Source organism: Bipolaris oryzae (genome assembly GCF_000523455.1).
Source record: "Bipolaris oryzae ATCC 44560 unplaced genomic scaffold scaffold_104, whole genome shotgun sequence".
Lineage (NCBI taxonomy): Eukaryota > Fungi > Ascomycota > Dothideomycetes > Pleosporales > Pleosporaceae > Bipolaris > Bipolaris oryzae.
This window is the reverse complement of record NW_006911380.1, coordinates 63,518-80,768: the sequence shown is the minus strand read 5'-3', so window position 1 is coordinate 80,768 and position 17,251 is coordinate 63,518. Positions and strand designations below refer to the sequence as shown.

The window sequence follows — 17,251 nt, the reverse complement described above, 5'->3', positions numbered from 1 at the left end:
CCACCCTTGGGCTGCTTAATACCCTCAACCGCCCCAGGCCACCATCTCTCTCCTCTTTCCTCACACCCGCTCCTCTACTCTGCTTCCACCCGCTTCTCCGCGACTTTCCAACGCCCGCCCTCTCCATCCACCAGCAGATCGCGCCAGTCGATTTCATGACCACGGACATCCAGAATCTCAAGTCCTTCGATCCGTTCGCGGAGGTCGACGATGCTGGAGGCGAAGTAAAGTCTACTCAGCAGAACTACATCCATATCCGTATTCAGCGTATGTGCTCCCCCCCTCCCCCCTTGTCCCCAGGCTGTGGCATCCCTTCCACGCGATGCTCGCACTCCTCACCGCGACATCGGCCGTAGCTGCCCATCCGCTGACCGGAACCCCCCCCCTGGTCCGGCCCCAACAAATCGCGCAAGGCTGACGTCAATGCACCACAGAACGCAATGGTCGTAAGACTCTAACTACGGTCCAAGGCCTGCCCAAGAAGTTTGATCAGAAGAAGATTCTTAAAGTCATCAAGAAGAAGTTTGCTTGCAATGGTACCGTCGTCGCAGATAGTGAGATGGGAGAGGTGATCCAGTTGCAGGGTGATCAACGCAAAGATGTTATGGACTTCTTGACCGACAAGAAGGAGGGCCTCGGCCTTGATGGCAAGACCATCAAGGTTCACGGCTTCTAACCGCGTCGAATACGCTATGCCTACCACCGCTCCTCACGCCGAGCGACCGCTTCGAGCGTGACGACAACGAGACTCGCATGGCGGAGGAGGAGCATGCCGGCACGTTGGACGCGTAGCACGCACGATCCACGCTGCTGAGATGCGGTAACGGCATAGCAAGTATCCCGCGGAGGACTCACGGTTCCCCTGTATCTCGATTTCTCTTGGAGGAACAGATGCAGGTATCGGGGGTTTTTGCACGCTGATGTATCAGGTGCTGGCAGGATGGTGGAGGATAGTTCATACAAGACAAACAGGACGTCAGTCTTCTAGTCATGGTCAATTAAAGAGTGTTTTTTTCACTACAACATGTTCCACTTTGCGTGCCTACTAACATTGTGTGAAGGGGGTATCGAGAACAGTATTACCAAAGTGATGTGGTTTCCTACTCCATATCCTCATCTTCCACTTCTCTCCCACCACCACCACCATCGTTCTTCTTTGGCGCCTTGGCCTCCTGCTTCCTATACAAACTCGCCAACTCCTCCGCTTCCGTCGCCTCCTCAATACTCTTATCTTCCCTCACCCGCAGGAACCGCGGAAACCTCGTACTCAGCCCACGCTCATCGCTCACCAGCCCAATCGCAGCCGTGTACGTAGGACTAAGCGTCAAATCCGCAAAAGCCACCTCCCACACCTCCTGTGGCTCAAACCACACGGCCGGCATGCCCGCCCCACCATTGTACTCCACATAGTGTGGCTTACCGGGTAACACGGTAGTCGAGTCGGCATCTCCGGGATCGTACTTGGCGCGGTTGGCCTTGTAGAAGGCGTCGCTGAAGCCAGACATGCACTTTGTGACGGCCTCGAGCTGGCCTGTTTCTGCGTTGCGGATTGCGAGGAGGATCGGGGACCACCATGCTGCCTTTCGGCCTGACCCATGGAATGCCGCAATGGGGATTAGATCGAGGGTTTCCGAGGTGGTGCTGTAGTCCTTCTTTACCTTGAGCCATGAGTCGAGGCGTTTATCGGGCTCGTATGTTGATAGCAAGGCTTTGCGGCGGCCCGAGACTTTGGGCTCGTCTGTTTCAGCGTCTGTCGATTTGGCTTTTGCTTTTGATTTACTGGGTTTCTTTTTCCTGGGTGTAGGGGGCAGCGAGGGCGTCTTTTCGAGACCGGGTTCATCTATCTCGGCGAGGAGATCCGGGTTGGGGAGGTTATCGAGGACTTTGACCATTATACCTTCGCATTTGATGTCCAGGGCGCTTTGGAAGAAGGACTGGACGGCTTCTACGTCGGCTGATGTGGCATCGAGGCTTTTGACCCAGGTGAAGTGGTGGGGAATTTCGACAAACAGGCTTCGCAGTAGCGATCTTCGCTCTCTGAAGGGTCGGTTAAGAAGTTCCTCGCCGTTGAGGTACATGAGATCGAATGCGAAGAGACAGACGTCGATTGTCACTGTTCCGATGACCACATCTTTTCTTGCGCGATTGGCTAGTGTCTGGAACGGCTTGAGGTCACCACTCTCTCGATCAACGGCTACCACTTCACCTTCGAGGATAAAGCTCGACACGCCTTCGCCCCGTATCTTGGGTACAAGCGCCACCAAGTCGGGATACTTGTCCGTCATGACTTCCAGGTGTCGCGAAAAGATTGTGACTTTGCCCTTTGAGTCGCAATGGACCTGTGCTCGTTGTCCATCGTACTTGTATTCACAAGCAAAATCGCGGCCTTGCAGCTTGGTGAGCATCTCGCCCATGTCGCGCGTTATGCTACCCAACATAGGCCGAAGAGGAATGTGAAGGGCTAGCCCGCAACGCACGAGCAGCTCATCACCGACGCCAATCTCGAGAAGTACAGGTATAAGGTCGTTGTAGTTTGGTCTCCGGGCAAAACATGCTTTGACGATTTCCTCGTTTCTGCTGTAAATCTCAACCAACTCCTCCTTCTTCATTTTTGCCATGTCTTTTCGATCGCGAATCTCAAACTCGGCGCCTGGAGGTTTCGACAGCATGAATGCTCGAGATAATGCAATGAGCATCGTCGTCTTAACAGCGCCTATACGCAAATGCTGCACCAAGGTTCGTACAACATAGCGACTTTCTTCCGCACCTCTTGCATCTTGGACTAGTCTCTCGACAATTCTTTGCTTGTTTTCAACACTGCCATTTCCCTTGCTATTCGCAATCTTGACCAACGAGTCGAAAACGCTCTTGATGGTCAAGGGTTTTGGTTTGCGAAGGGTAAACGACTGCTTCTTCTTTGCTTCAAATGCCACATCGCCAGCGTCTCCATGCTTGCTGCTCAACGCCTTCAGGCTTGCGTTGTCTAGTCCGCACACCTTCTTCAGCGCCTTGGAGATCGCGGACCCTCCAAGTCCTAGCTCAAGATCAATATACGGTGGAGATATCGCGTTCGTGGAAAGCCACACAGCCGGGAGTAGGCTACTTGGGTCACTCTCGATAATTGTCCGTAGCAGGTTGACAAGAGTATCTACAATCTTGATGCGACTCGTGGTGCTATTGATCAGAATGAAACATCTTGTCAGAAGAGCATAGGTCGCATGCCCCCCATCTGTTACCCAATGCTTTTTTAAGTCGGGTATATATTCTGCTGGATCGAATTCAAGCGGGCTTTGGTCGAAGGGTATATTTGCGGTTATTGTATCTTCTTCGGATGCGGTTGATTGAAGCGTGAGAGTATTTTTCTTCGGCGCAGGCGCGAGTTCGGGTATTTCCTCCATAGTAACGTCACGGGTTGGTGATTCGGATTTCTTTACATTGCCTGAACCTTCATTCGCCCCCGTATTCGTAGTAGGCTTCTCCGGCTCTTCATACAACTCATTTGAGCTTACAGGCGCCACATTCTGACCTCTTTCGCGATCTTCCTTATCCCATTGTTCCTGGAGTTTGCGGGCAAGTTCTTCGTCCGTCAACCCCGAGTAATCTTGCTCTGCAGGCGCTCCACTGGACGTAGGATCCGTAGGCGCATCTTTGGGTGTCGCTTTTGCCGCTTGCTTTGCGAAGAAGTAGTCTAAGCTACGAACTGGCTTTCCTGACCCATCATTCTTCTTTCTACGCTTCGACGGGCTGTTCATAGTGTGAGTGTATTCCTGCGCAATGTGTTGGCAAATAAACAATGTTGTCTTATGCCAGGCGAGTATAGTACGTCATGCCGCGGACGCTATGCCCCATTCCAATCGTGACATCACGTGCACACGCGTCGCGTCACTGCCGCTATCATCGTTTGAGTCTCCTTGACAGCGATGTTACAACTAACAGATGACACGATACATCTGGACTATTTGAAGGGTTTCAGAACTTCGATTTCATTATGCTGATATACCACGTATCCCTGGATCATGCTCCTGAAAGTAGATGTAGGTGTGGATACCTTCATGGGCTTGGAACCTCAAAGAATCCCCTTTGCCTTGCCGCATACGCCCTCACTCCAAACTTGAACCATGACCATATCTGCAAACCCTTCACTGAGTGTACTCTCTCTCTCTCTCTCTCTCTCTCTCTTTGATTTCCTCCTACAGATCTTCGTCATAGTTCAAGATGTCCATCGAGCGAGGCATCTGCACCGGGGTTTTGCGCTCAAACCTGCGATCGTACCCATTCGCACCACCATTCCTCGGAAAGCGGTGGTCCCTCCCAGATGCACCAGGAGCGTCGCTCCAATGCCTCACGAGACCCATGGTGTCGTCGTCCGGACCAGTTATCCGCTTGTCATAGGCCGTGCCCCATAGTTGAAACTCTCCAGTGTCCTTGTTGGTGTAGCCTTGTTGGCCTTCAAGCTGGGACCCGACGCCGTACTTGACTGTGGCATGCTGTTATTCATCTGAAGAATCTACAAGCGAGAAAGGGATGTTTTACCAAAGAGCTTTGCGGTATCTTTCTGAAGGTCACTGACCAAGTTGCGTACGGCGTTGACAGGGCAGGTGCTCGTGGATGTGCGTAAGAGTTTGGTTTGACCGTCTTGGTTGCAAGTGAGGACTGCGCCGAACGATTTTGTGCTCTCATCTTCGCCGACCACAATGTCTTTTTCCCTACACGTAAGCTTGGAGGGGAATTTGCAAAGAGAATGTGAGTTTGTGATACCATAGAATTTGCCACGCTCGCTGCCATAGAGAAGGCGACAGTTCCCTAGACTGAGTTCCCTTAGGTTGTTGACCTTCTCGACCTGAAACCGTCAGTAGAGGAGATACAGTGCTGAGATAGGCTTACCAGGATGGAACTATCCAGCCATGAAGTGCTGGACAGGTCGACGTTTGCCGCTTGTATAGCAAGCTCGCTGGGGTCCATGTGGTTGTTGGTCTGGCCGGGAACTGACATGTTTCTTTTGGACTTGGTTAGTGCTGAATAGGTGGATCAAGTGCCTTATATATGTGTAGGAGAGGGCTGGGACGCAAAGTGATTACAGCAGCTTGGCGACGGAGTGAAGGTGAATTACTACCTGCTCCCTATCTCACACCTATCCATGCATTAAGGTAAAAGTGAAAGTTAAAGTCACCTCCATATCGTTCACTCCGCTTCCTCTAGAAACAAACAAGATCACAATTCGGCCCAAACCTAACATCTCCACCAACGAATCTCTCACCTACCTTCACCTTCGCAGTAATGCCATGTCATTGTTTCCCTGAAAAAAAAAGGATACAGAAATGCAGCAGATGGTGGAAAGAAGAACAATTGCAGTCTCGATGATATAGGGAGCTGAGAATCGATCTCTAGAATTCTGTATCCACTGAATCCAGGATGTTTTTTATTGTGACGCCGGTGTCGACGTACATTGTATATACAAGGCTATGAGAGTATCCCCTTCTCACTCTTTTTTTTTCACTGACCAGGCGTTGAAGACTCTCAAACAGAAGTGCAACATCGAACTCTGATGACCGTTAGTAGATGCACAGCTCAAGATTTGACACAGGGCATAGAAATATTTCTACCAAACTCCCGCGTTGACATGTTGGCAAACTCTCATATTCATTGTGTATATGTTGCACGATTGATATCTTCTTGGTTCACACACTACCATTCCCACCACCGTACGCAATCATGACCGCTCGGTGATGCCCAGACCACACCCATTAAACCCACGTCAATGAAAAAGCTACCAAAATCCAGTCTATCAATCACACACACATTCGTACGTAGAAAAACGCCCTTAACACCATCTGTGCAAGGGACGGGGGGAATCGCTGAAGATAGGAGATAAAAACAAAAGCATCAAAGACCAAAAATACAGGGGATAAAAAAAATCACATCAGATTACCGCCTTTGCATGGCTTTCCCAATGCGGTACCGAAACACCGAAGACAGAACAAAAGCGCGTAAGACGAAGGTTTCCCTTGACGACTAAGGGAAGATTGTACATTGAACGGAGGAAAGAAGAAGCGTCAAATAAAGTAACGATGAAAGAAAGGACCCGGGGCAAGCTTGAAATCGGATATGCATTCCTAATCGATTTCAATGACGTTGTTTTGCGTCTGGCCTGGGCGACCTCCACGGCCTTGTTGGTGCTGCATGTGTTGCCGTGCGTTCTGCATATGTTGTGGTTGTCTACCGTTTGGCTGCTGAATCCGTTGGTTGGATTGTTGCATCCGCATCTGTTGCTGCCCCTGTTGCTGCTGACGAGCCTGATGTTGCTGTTGCTGTTGCATTCTTGCCTGCTGCTGTTGTTGATGTTGGTGCTGTTGCTGTTGATGGTGCTGCTGCTGCTGCTGCTGTTGCTGATTCCCTTGCTGCACTCCATTCGTTTTGGACATTCCTTGGCCAGGGTTCTGAGCCTGTTGTGCAGGCCTTTCGAGTGGTGGAGGTGCGACGTATCCACCCTCCATCTTGCAGCTCAACACACATTCGTCTAGTTTGCGCAGCGCATCGGGAATCGCATCCAACTCCGCAATCATACCGTTCCGCGTCCCAAACCACCCTAGTCCCTTACTACCGAACAACTCCTTCAACTTTTCTTGAAGGTTATCAAGTCGCCTATGGCCCTGAGCACGTTCGGGTGTAGGGAGAACATTGGGATCTTTGGGACGTAGATTGTCTTCGACAAACCAGAATACCTGGTCATCCTTGGGTTGAAGGCACACATCAAAGGTGCAGACAGGATTCTCATAAGTTATGCGATATTTGAGAATGGAATGAACGTGTATCGCGGGATTTCGACAATTGCCAGGCGACCGTTGCTCGATGTCGCGGATGGCTTTGAACAAGGGGCGCGTCAAAACAAGAGTCGTGCAGAAACGATCCAAGCCAGTGGCGTCATTGGAATCCAAGGACATGAAAGAAGGCAAGCGGTCGTTGGCAATGTGAGTGAGCAGATTGAGGATGCGATGATGGGGGTTCTTGGATGACAGTTCGATTGTGACTTCCTTCTCCGAACTGAAATTGACAGTGGCAGTGTATGGCGAGGGCCCGTAAAAGAATTGGACACGTTGTAGCGAGGATGATGCAAGGCGCATTCTGCGTTTCTGGAGGGTAGTCGCAAAGCTACGAAGGCGGTCAACATCCCGTAATCGTGCACGCAGCTCCCCAAGTATGTCATGTCCGAAGGGGGTAGAAAGAAGAATCCTAAAGTTACCATCGTCAGAGAACTTGAATGCCTTTTGTGGTGAGGCGGCCATGAGTTTGTGCATATCTGCAGCAACTGACTTGACCATTTTTCCAGACGCCACATGCCACACATTCTGGCCACCAACTCGTAGACCTTCGCATGTGATCTTGATATCTCCTTCGAGCCATTTGTCGTCCTTTGTGCTAGATGTGAGAAGATCTGGAGTTTGCACACGCAGGACCCATCGGCGAGCAATGCGCCGTCCTTGTGCAGAAGCAGGTGTCTGTCCCAACACTTCCTCCAAAGCATACATCTTCTTCTCCTTCTCCAATTGGCGTGCAATGACACGGAAGGACAACAATTGCACGGCGACCCTTTCCAGACTTGCTAAGGTGCTTCGATTGATGGGTAAAGGACTCATGTCCGGCCTGTTCATCCTGATTTGCTCTGCATGCTCAATGCGGTTGCCAGTGGAGCCGATTTCGAGGACCCACCATGACTCTCCCGAAGAGTCAATAGTGGCAGCAAAAGCCCAGTTTGGCGACCATCCACGAGGCCAATAGAGGACTGACGAGATGACATCCAGCTTGACGGCAGCCTTGACCATTTGCGGAGTTAACGACTGTCTTGCAACCGTTTGCCATCCAAGCTGTTGGGCATTTCTTTGAATCAAACCAAGCAGGGTGCCTGCCAGTACTTGTGTCATTACATGGGCCATCTGTGCTGGCTCCCTACCCAGGTTGAAGGCATTCTCGGCCCGTGCTGATAATGCACTTGCCGGCCGTATAATGTGGTTGCCAGTGACGGGCTCCAAAGACAAGGTGATGGAGGCTGATCTTGTCCCCAGGGTTGCGTTGAGCCTACAATCTGCCGGTTCGGCCTCGGACAGATCTGTCTCTGCAATGACGCCAGTTTTCATACTCTCCTTTGTGGATCGCAGTATATCGCTAGTATGGCGTGCAATGACTAGCTTGATGACCTTTTCCATGGAAAGATTTGTCCAATCAAAGGCAAAATTTGCATCCTTGACTTCTTTTCCTTGGCGGAACCATCGGGTGGTTAGAGAAGGTATTGGTGGTCCTTTCCACGAGGATTTGGCGTTGTTCAGCCTATTGTTGGAGACGCCGATTTCGATCCAGTTCTTTTTGCCGGGCTTGTTAGTCCAGTATTGCACGACAAGCAAACGATGCACGGGCTCGACCTTGATGGAACCTGCCCACCCGGCACGAACAAGAGCAGCGGCCTGTGAGCGCAGAACCGAGATTTTGTGCGTTAGAACAAAGTTGTTCAAAAAGTCAAAGAGTCCCGAGAGACCTTTGTCCTTGAGCACAAAATCGGCCTGCTGTTTGAGCTGCATGAAGAAACGGCTTCCGACGGTCACAGTGGGCGCCGGGGTGAAGAGCAATCGCAAATCAATAAGAAACCATTGTTCTGAAGCATCTTCAACGAAGGACATGACATCGAATTCTAATTGGCCCTTGACGATAAAGGTAACTCGGCCAGAGTGGATGCGCCAGTTGCGGAGGTGTCGGGGCAGATTTTCGTGTACATTGAGGCGAATGGAAAGGGAGGTGTTCATATATCTCAGCAGTTTTAGGGCTTCGTCCGAGGAGATTGGTTTGGGGGGGATATAGTCGAGGCTTGGCATCCAAGCAGCCTTGCCGGTGGACAGCACTTGGAGGGCAGTCGCAATGTCTGGGTTGTTCTCCCTGGCAATGTTGGAGAGCATCTTGATGCGCTCGAGCTGGTCGTCGGCGGCATCCATGTTGCGGGCGTGCGCACCGGCCCACGAGAAGATGTCGATGAGCTTTGAGATGTCCGAGGCGGCCTTCTTGCCCCATTCGGTAAGGACTAGCAGCTTGATAAATTTGGAGCGCTGTTCCTGCGCAAACTGGAGGAGCATGAGTTTTTTCCTCTTGTTGGATTCAGCGCTGCCCTGCATGTTGGCGGCGCCAAGGCCGTTTGGGAGGGCGCCGTTGGCCATGGGCGCGACGGGCAGAGCAGCCATTTTCTGCAGGATGGAGGTCAAGTCATTGTAGGATTCCTGGGATACGCGCAGCAGCAGGGTCGAGAGGGCGTTGTACTGCTCGGGGCCAATGTGGGCGATTTCGGGGGGCAGCTGGGAGTACTTGTCGAGCGCGGTGGATGCAGCGGACGCGCCATTGGGGGCAGCGGTGCTGGAGTCGCCATGGCGAGAGGCCGTGGCAGCGTCGGACGCGGTGTGGTTCATGATGAGAATGCCTGGCATGCTACGCCGCCAGAGCAGCAGCCCCCGGGCGCCTTGGCCGCACCCGCTGTGCGCGCGCCTGGTGGCAAGACGGGCAAGACAGGCAAGACGGCTGCGCTGCTTGGGGAGGACGAGAAGGCGATGGGGATGCGGGCGTGCAGGTCAAAGGCGAGGCGAGGCGAGGCGAGAGTTGGATGCGACGCGCAGGGCCTGGCGGCTGGGGGTGAGGGCGCGGCGGGCGGACGGGGCGCGAGGGTGAAGACAAAGGAGCGGAGGGTTTGGGCGCGGGAGGGCGACTATGGCATTGTCGGCTGGGGCGGTTAGAGAGGGTGCTGGCGTGGATGGGGCTCGTCGGGCGGTGGGTGGGTGGGGATGCAAAGAGGGTGAGGTTGAAGGGCGAGACATCACATCAGCCCTGGCCTGGCCGGGGGGGGCCGTCTTGGCGTGCATTCCAGGGCGAGTCAGGCCGGGCAGGCGCAGGCGGGTGTGTCGACGTAAGTATTTGTTTACCTACGTATGTGTGTGTGTGTCTATGCAATAAATAGTACTTACTGTGTGGATGGGCATATCTGTTAAATGCATACACCCCTCGGCACATGTAGATAGACGTGAATACACAATACACCTGCAAATGCACCCACATCCACCGCACACAGCATCAGCCCACGGCCAGCGCAGCCCATCGTCACACGTCCAGACAGGTCGTCGCCCGCCCAGCAGCGACCATGGGATCGCCCGCTGTCGACCCAACAAGCCCACCCCCCCAGCTGGCTGGCTGGCACATCCACACATGCCTCGATACACACACACACACCCTCTTCCTCCCACAGATCCAGCTAGCCTCTTCCTGGCCATTGGGCGGCTGGCGTCTGCTGCGCATTTATCCGCCGCCTCTCCCTTCCCTTCGCAATGTCTCTGTCGCGGTGACGCTTCCTCCGCCAATTAGTGTAAGCCCTGCTTGCTTCCATGGCACCGCGCGCGCCCGAGCTTCCGCCCTACCAGCGACCAGCCATCACCCGAAATGCCTCGTCCCAGTCAAAGGCCTCGGTCCTCTCCATCTCCCAGTCCAACGAGGCAGACGATGAGCAGAGCCTGTCTGACCATCACCACTTCGACATGGAGGCTGCCCCAGACCGCCCCCACTACCATGGCGAGGACACGCGCCTAACCAGCGACAAGGAGCTCCGCGGCTTCTACATGTACGGATGGGCCGCTGAGGTACTTACCATGCATCCTGCCTCCATCTCCATCTCCATCTCCACCATCGCCATCACCATCGCCCTCCCCACACCCCACTAACCCTGCCCAGGTCTTTGTCGTCTGTGGAATTGGCTCCTTCATACCCGTCACCCTCGAGCAGCTTGCCCGCGAAAATGGTGTCCTGCTTGCCGACCACTCCACGCCATGCAAGGCCACAATACCCGCCGTATCGCCCACCAGTGCCTTGTCCACCTCTCCCATTGGCAGCTTGTTCAAACCAGGCCCCGAAAAGGGACAATGCGTAGTCTACATCCTCGGCGTTGAAATCAACACGGCCAGTTTCGCCATGTACACGTTCAGCATATCCGTCCTCATACAGGCTCTGCTGATCATTAGTATGAGCGGCGCCGCCGACCACGGCAGGCTCAGAAAGACTTTCCTCCTCTATTTCGCCTTCATCGGCAGCATAGCCACCATGCTGTTTCTGCCTGTAGTCCCGAGCATTTATATCCTGGGCGCATTCCTCGCCATCGTCGCAAACACATGCTTCGGCGCAAGCTTCGTCCTGCTCAACAGCTTCTTGCCCTTACTCGTGCGCTTCCACCCCACCGTCAAGTATGCAGACACTAGCGCCGCAACCTCCTTCATTGACAGAGAAGAAGAAGACGACGACGACGACGGCGACGACGAGGTTGACGACGAAGTCACGACCGAAGAAGACGACGAAAGAGGCGGAGAAACGCCCACTCAGGAAAACATAGTCCGAGATGCACGTTATGCTAATCACCTTGCCGAACGCGAAGGTCTCCTTGAAGAAGTTGCAGATGTCACGACGGCACTGCTCCCCCATACTCCGCCAAGCGTCGACCTGACCATCCCAAGGGCAAAGGCCTCCAACGCTTCCTCGGTCGAACTTTCCCTCGCTACCAAAATCTCATCCTACGGCATTGCAATTGGATACATTGCCGCCCTGCTGGTCCAAACTGTGGGCATCCTCGTAGTCATTGCTTTCAAGTCCTCAAACTTTGGTCTTCGCCTGGTTCTTTTCATCATTGGCGCATGGTGGTTCGTCTTCACTCTCCCGACCGCCCGTTGGCTTCGACCTCGCCCCGGCCCACCCTTGCACATTGGGGAGCAGACGTCCAATTTCCGCACCGCCCTCGCATACTTTAGCTACTCGTGGAAGTCGCTCGGCCGTACGGTAACCCATGCTCGCCATCTCAAGGACGTCCTGCTTTTCCTTGCAGCATGGTTCCTGCTATCAGACAGCATAGCCACAGTCTCAGGCACAGCAGTCCTCTTTGCAAAGACGACACTCGGAATGCCGTATGCCATGTTGGCACTCATCAACGTCATTGCAACCGTCTTTGGCGTTCTAGGCGCCTTTCTCTGGTCACGCCTCTCGTCCTTCTTCCACTTGTCGCCCACGCAAACCATCCTGCTTTGCATCTTGCTCTTTGAAACCATTCCCATCTACGGACTTCTTGGCTATATCCCAGCAGTCCAGCGATTGGGATTCTTAGGTCTACAGCAGCAATGGGAGATGTACCCTCTGGGTGCCGTTTACGGTTTTGTGCTCGGCGGCCTCAGCAGCTACTGCCGTGCACTATTCGGTGAACTCATTCCTCCGGGCTATGAAGCGGCCTTTTATGCCTTGTACGCCATCACCGACAAGGGCAGCAGTGTCTTTGGTCCCGCCATAGTAGGCGCAATTACAGATGCCTATGGAGAAATCAGACCGGTATGTTTTCCTCTTCCTTTTTCATCATAGATTTCAGTAAGCTAATTTCCCTCTTCAAACAGGCCTTTTGGTTCCTAGCCATCCTTGTCGGTCTCCCTTTTCCCATTATGCTGCTTGTCAACGTAGACCGCGGCCGCACAGAGGGCGCGGCTCTAGCAAAAACACTGGCCCAACTCGCCCGTGTCAGCGATGCCCTCGACGACCTTGACGCCCAAGATACCCTGTCCGAGGAGATTCGAAATGATCTCCACGGCTCCTTTTCCTATCAGCGTGGCAGACAAGATCTTTGATCCCATCTGCCACCTACTCGCCCTTCCTTTTATATATATATATATATACATATATAATTTTTGCATACCAGATACGTCTCTGTTGAATCCACCTTTGATGCTTTGTTGCTTGGCATATTGATTCCCGTCATGGCATGTGGGTAGGTGTTTGCATTGCACAAGGGCGTTTTCTTATTTCTTGTCACTACATCTGTTGCACTCTCGTGTCACCTCAAGATATATAAGGACAGATTCTGGATACCTAATTGTATATATTAAATTACCACAATGGGACAATGACTATTAGATTGAACATTAGATTGGACATGAGTAGTTGGTCTCGTGATTGTATTTGCTCTCATATCTTCTTTGATTTCCCCCCCTCGTTTTGACATCTCTCTCGCCTGTTCATGTATAGCGTGGTGATGCATTTCGTCTTTGCTCACCACACATGGATCCCACTACCCATCCAAATCAAACATCTCCCTGTGCTCCTCTCTCGCCTCATCATCCGGCAAGTTATCCGCAATAATCTTCCACATTTCACGCGCAATCTTCTCTCGATTCTTAGCCGTCCTCATGCTCTCCCTCCACGTCTGCTCAATCGCCTGACGCTCCGCTGGTGTAACCTACATGTGTTCATGTCTTGTCAGCAAGTTTATCTTCTTCGTCTGAAAATAACCCCCCTCCCCCCCTCCTCCTCCAATCATGTCAATGGCTAAGTAATAGAGAAGAGACCAAATCTCACCATCCTTGCCTTCCCCTTCCTCAACCCATCCAGCCTCTTTTCAATCTCCGCCTTTTCCTTCTCCAACGAATCCACATTTGCAATCAAATCCGCCGTGCTCAGCGTCGACGTCACAGACGCAAGCGTACACCGTAGCGTCTTGGCCGTGGCGTTTAGAGCGGCGGTTTGCGCGCGCAGATTGGCTATTTCGGTCTCGAGGGCTGCGAGTTGCTCCGTTGTACATGTGTCTGCTGCGTCCTGCATGAATCTCAGATTTGTTGACTTTGTGGGAGGAAAAAAAAGGAAAGGAAAGGGGAGGGGGGGGGGGTTGAGGAAAGGAGTTTGATGACATACCTGGAGAGCATGATATACAATCTGCTTCCCTATATTCGTATAAAAATGGTATCAGTTGCCCCGTTGCATATACCGTTCGAACAAGGTCAAGGTCACAAAGCAAAGATGGTACTTGACGTACCTGCCGTCCGTCCCTCAATCAACTTTTGCTCGTGTAAATCCTTGAGAATTTTTGCTGCGGCAGCTATTTCATCCGTCAGTTTTGTCTGCATCAAAGGGGACATCACAGCATATTCGTGCCTCAAGAAACACACCTTTGGTTACTTTGTTGTGCAGATTTGCTGAGACGTCGATGGCAGAGTACGGGCGGTTCTGCTTGCCTACGCAAACAGTGTTAGTATGGAAAACAAGTCTTGTAGTACATGTGTATATATGTGTGTGTATCTCAGAGGAAGAGGTACTTACGCAGGTAGAGTAGCACCATATCTGCTGCTTCATTGGCTGAGGCCTTTTCTTCAGTCTTCTTACGTGGCGCCATCTCAAACTTTTCAGGTGTACGGAATGAGAGAGTGAATAGTTTTGGTTGAAAGAATAAAAAGTTTGGATTCCTCACTGTGAGACAGAGTGCCAAGTCTCGAGTATGTCGTAGCAGGAAGGAGTCACCCCCGACCGAGGCAGGAGCGAGTGTTGGGCTACTACCCTCCTCCCTTGGGATCTTTCCAGACTTGCAAATGAAGCATCTGCTATTATATTTCTCCGTACCCTTTATCATAGACCCAATAATGTACAACTAATCACTATATCTAGGTGATTGATCCCTTAACCTCCGCGCTCACCATACTGCGCAGCCCAATCTTCAAATTCCTTCAATCCTTGTTTGCTTACAGATGGTCGGATCGTCTGAAGACTAGCCTCAAAGTCTCGATATTGTATCGGTCGGATCTGATCCATAGTCATGGAAAGCAATTTTTCCCCTAGTGAACGTAAAGGACCCATAGCAGCGTCTTTGGCAAGTGCAGTGATATCCGACCCAGAGAAGCCTGTTATGGTATCAGTCATTTGCCCAAAAAAACATTGATCGCGTACACTCACCTTCAGTCAGTTCTACCAAACGATCGAGGTCCTCATCACTAAGCTCATGCTTCTGATGGCTCAGTAGCGTCTTGATCTGCTGCTTCCTAACCCAGTCCTCTGGCAGTGGAATGTATTGTCGCCTTACAAATCTTCGTCTTGCTGCTTCGTCAATAGCCCATGGGAGATTGGTTGCAGCCAGCACAAGCACTCTGCTAGCATCGCCTTTCTCCTTCTCCCGTTCAGTCACTGCACTTCCAGCAGCCGCCTTTTGCAAATCAGACCACTGAATGAGAAATTCAGTCTTGATGCGGCGTGTTGCCTCGTGTTCCCCAGAGCTGGATCGTGACGAAAGAAGTGAATCAATCTCGTCAACAAAAATGATTGATGGTGCAAGCATCTTTGCCAACTGGAACAACGCACGAACAAGTTTCTCTGATTCGCCCAGGAATTTGGACGTTAGACTGCTTGCAGAAATGGCGAAAAATGTCGACTTTGACTCAGTTGCCACCGCTCTTGCCAACATTGTCTTTCCGGTTCCCGGAGGTCCAAAGAGAAGCATACCGCGTGCTGGCTCTCGCAGACCCATGAACAGATCCGGCCTCAAAAACGGATAAACCACTGTTTCCTTCAAAGCTGATTTTGCAACCTCCAATCCCGATACATCGTCCCAGTGTACTTCGTCTCCCTGTATCACAATCTCGTTTAGGATTTGCTGCGCTGCTTGCTTATCGACACCTCGTGGAAGATTCTTCATGATTTCTTCCGTTCGTCTTTTCCATTCGTCCGTCTCTTCTACTTCTTCGTCGCCCTCTGCACTGTCCATGCTCGGGGTATCAGGTAGCTCTGCGCGAATCGAGTTTCCTCTACCTCTGACCTTTTGTACTGGAGACTGTCTTTGTTTGGCAACGTTCTCGTCAGCTTCAATTGCTATAGATTCAGGCAGATCGTCTTGATCCGAATCAGTTCGTGTGCGCGTGTTGTTATTCGCAGGTTTCGGTACTAGCCGTCTTGTGGTTGGATCCCACATGACACTCCCCTTTCCACCTCCTCTCTCAACACCGCAGTCACCATACGAGTGTGCCGCTGCCGATGCAGCAAGATTTCGCGGATCAGGCATAGTTTTGGGATATTCGTTTCGGTACGAAGGCAATGCTATGCTTCCCAATGGTGTACCCACCAATCGCCCTGAATCTACTGACTTTCGGGGAATTGGCGGTGCTGCTCGCTCAGAAGCTCGAGTTCTGGTAGGCTGAGGCTCATTATCGTCGATAGGGTTTGGAGCTGCATAAGCAGTAGATGCCGAGCGTTGGTCAGGTCGGGAAGAGAGCGGTGCTTGTACATATGGCAGTTGCGACTGAGTATTTGAGGATATACTCGGCCTCTCAGCAGCTGACTTGTCTATTGATGATCGTACTGAAGCAATCGTTGAAGAAGTTGACGGGTTTGACGGGCCTAAAACAGGGCGACTCGAAGCTGATGCGGTCCTGACAGTCCATGCTTGAGTAGCTGCTTTGGAAGCATCAGGGCGGCTCCTCAACGAATTAGGCATCTTTCCTGATGATGACTTGCCCTCCCTTCCTGGCCTCAGTGTCCGCAACAATCTACCGCTTTTCTCTGGGGATGGTGTACGCGCTTTGTTCTCGCCTACAGGCCCTGGAGACAAATTCGATGCGCTCCGAGTTTGCGATAAGCTGTTTTCTCGCGTTGACCCATTGCCGGAGCTTTTGCGAGACGCCATAGCAGGGCGCAAAGGTAGCGGTGGTCGTGAGAGATCGGTATAATCCAACGGCGGTATAGAGCCACCCCCGAGCCACGAAGAAGACGGGTTTGCTCCATTTGGGGACTGAGACGCTCCATGAGATGGTGCGACTGGTGTATTCGTGTCAGACGACACTGAGGTCAAGCTTTCCCTCGAATCCTCTCGGCTCCTTTTCAAGGTTTCCAGAAGATCTACGCGCTCCTTGCACTGTAGTTCCAGCTGACGTAGCGATTCGATGAGCGCTCTCTCTGTTTCGGTTGCGGGGCGGTACGTCGAGGGGTTGCGACGAGAGTTGTGGTAATTGATATGGTCGAGGGCTGTCCTCCAAGATCGCAATGCTTCTGGCTCGTTGTTCTATGAGGACTCTGGTTAATGTTCTCCATCGTACGCGACATTGTTAGGTTGACAGGCGCTGACCTGGCTCTCAAAGTACACTGCGGTCGAACAGGCCAAGAAAGCCTCATCGTAGGCTTTCTGGGTGGTATTGGCGCGCATAGCGAAGGAAGTAGATATGGCGCGCCCACTCTAAGCTGGTGTAGGATGCGGAGACAGGAATAGGTGTCTATCACCAAGGCCCGGGCTGGTATTGGCAGGGTCGTCTGTTGCATGCGCCAGCCTTAGCTTCGCGCTGGGGCGTGACGTAGTAGGTTGCTGCCCAGTGCATATTCGCAACCTTGAAGGCTGAGCAACGGCAACCGAGCAAAACAAAACAAGCTGCTGCGGTGGCGTTTTTCAAGCATGGGCAAC

General features: G+C 52.2%; 7 protein-coding genes across 7 annotated transcripts; 2 read left to right on the top strand and 5 right to left on the bottom strand.

Moving 5' to 3' along the window:
* Window positions 1-155: 155 nt before the first annotated feature.
* Window positions 156-676, top strand: COCMIDRAFT_100173 (uncharacterized protein; the record flags this gene model as incomplete). Its single annotated transcript, XM_007691630.1, has 2 exons — window positions 156-267; window positions 435-676. 2 exons carry the CDS (start codon window positions 156-158, stop codon window positions 674-676), a joined length of 354 nt encoding a protein of 117 aa, XP_007689820.1.
* A 424-nt stretch (window positions 677-1,100) lies between these two features.
* Window positions 1,101-3,752, bottom strand: COCMIDRAFT_27882 (uncharacterized protein; the record flags this gene model as incomplete). Its single annotated transcript, XM_007691604.1, has 1 exon — window positions 1,101-3,752. One exon carries the CDS (start codon window positions 3,750-3,752, stop codon window positions 1,101-1,103), a length of 2,652 nt encoding a protein of 883 aa, XP_007689794.1.
* A 438-nt stretch (window positions 3,753-4,190) lies between these two features.
* On the bottom strand, window positions 4,191-4,962 carry COCMIDRAFT_38415 (uncharacterized protein; the record flags this gene model as incomplete). The annotated part of the gene is made up of 5 exons (XM_007691613.1): window positions 4,191-4,235; window positions 4,347-4,477; window positions 4,534-4,698; window positions 4,759-4,840; window positions 4,885-4,962. 5 exons carry the CDS (start codon window positions 4,960-4,962, stop codon window positions 4,191-4,193), a joined length of 501 nt encoding a protein of 166 aa, XP_007689803.1.
* Window positions 4,963-6,113: 1,151 nt separating this feature from the next.
* On the bottom strand, window positions 6,114-9,461 carry COCMIDRAFT_100243 (uncharacterized protein; the record flags this gene model as incomplete). Its single annotated transcript, XM_007691629.1, has 1 exon — window positions 6,114-9,461. One exon carries the CDS (start codon window positions 9,459-9,461, stop codon window positions 6,114-6,116), a length of 3,348 nt encoding a protein of 1,115 aa, XP_007689819.1.
* Window positions 9,462-10,406: 945 nt separating this feature from the next.
* COCMIDRAFT_100237 (uncharacterized protein) lies at window positions 10,407-12,671 on the top strand (the record flags this gene model as incomplete). Its single annotated transcript, XM_007691628.1, has 3 exons — window positions 10,407-10,658; window positions 10,750-12,381; window positions 12,444-12,671. 3 exons carry the CDS (start codon window positions 10,407-10,409, stop codon window positions 12,669-12,671), a joined length of 2,112 nt encoding a protein of 703 aa, XP_007689818.1.
* Window positions 12,672-13,111: 440 nt separating this feature from the next.
* Window positions 13,112-14,209, bottom strand: COCMIDRAFT_38412 (uncharacterized protein; the record flags this gene model as incomplete). The annotated part of the gene is made up of 6 exons (XM_007691612.1): window positions 13,112-13,279; window positions 13,399-13,635; window positions 13,732-13,760; window positions 13,853-13,915; window positions 13,986-14,051; window positions 14,137-14,209. The coding sequence occupies 6 exons, from the start codon at window positions 14,207-14,209 to the stop codon at window positions 13,112-13,114; spliced, it is 636 nt and encodes a 211-aa protein (XP_007689802.1).
* A 281-nt stretch (window positions 14,210-14,490) lies between these two features.
* Window positions 14,491-16,999, bottom strand: COCMIDRAFT_100269 (uncharacterized protein; the record flags this gene model as incomplete). The annotated part of the gene is made up of 4 exons (XM_007691627.1): window positions 14,491-14,711; window positions 14,764-15,943; window positions 16,085-16,858; window positions 16,922-16,999. The coding sequence occupies 4 exons, from the start codon at window positions 16,997-16,999 to the stop codon at window positions 14,491-14,493; spliced, it is 2,253 nt and encodes a 750-aa protein (XP_007689817.1).
* Window positions 17,000-17,251: the final 252 nt, after the last annotated feature.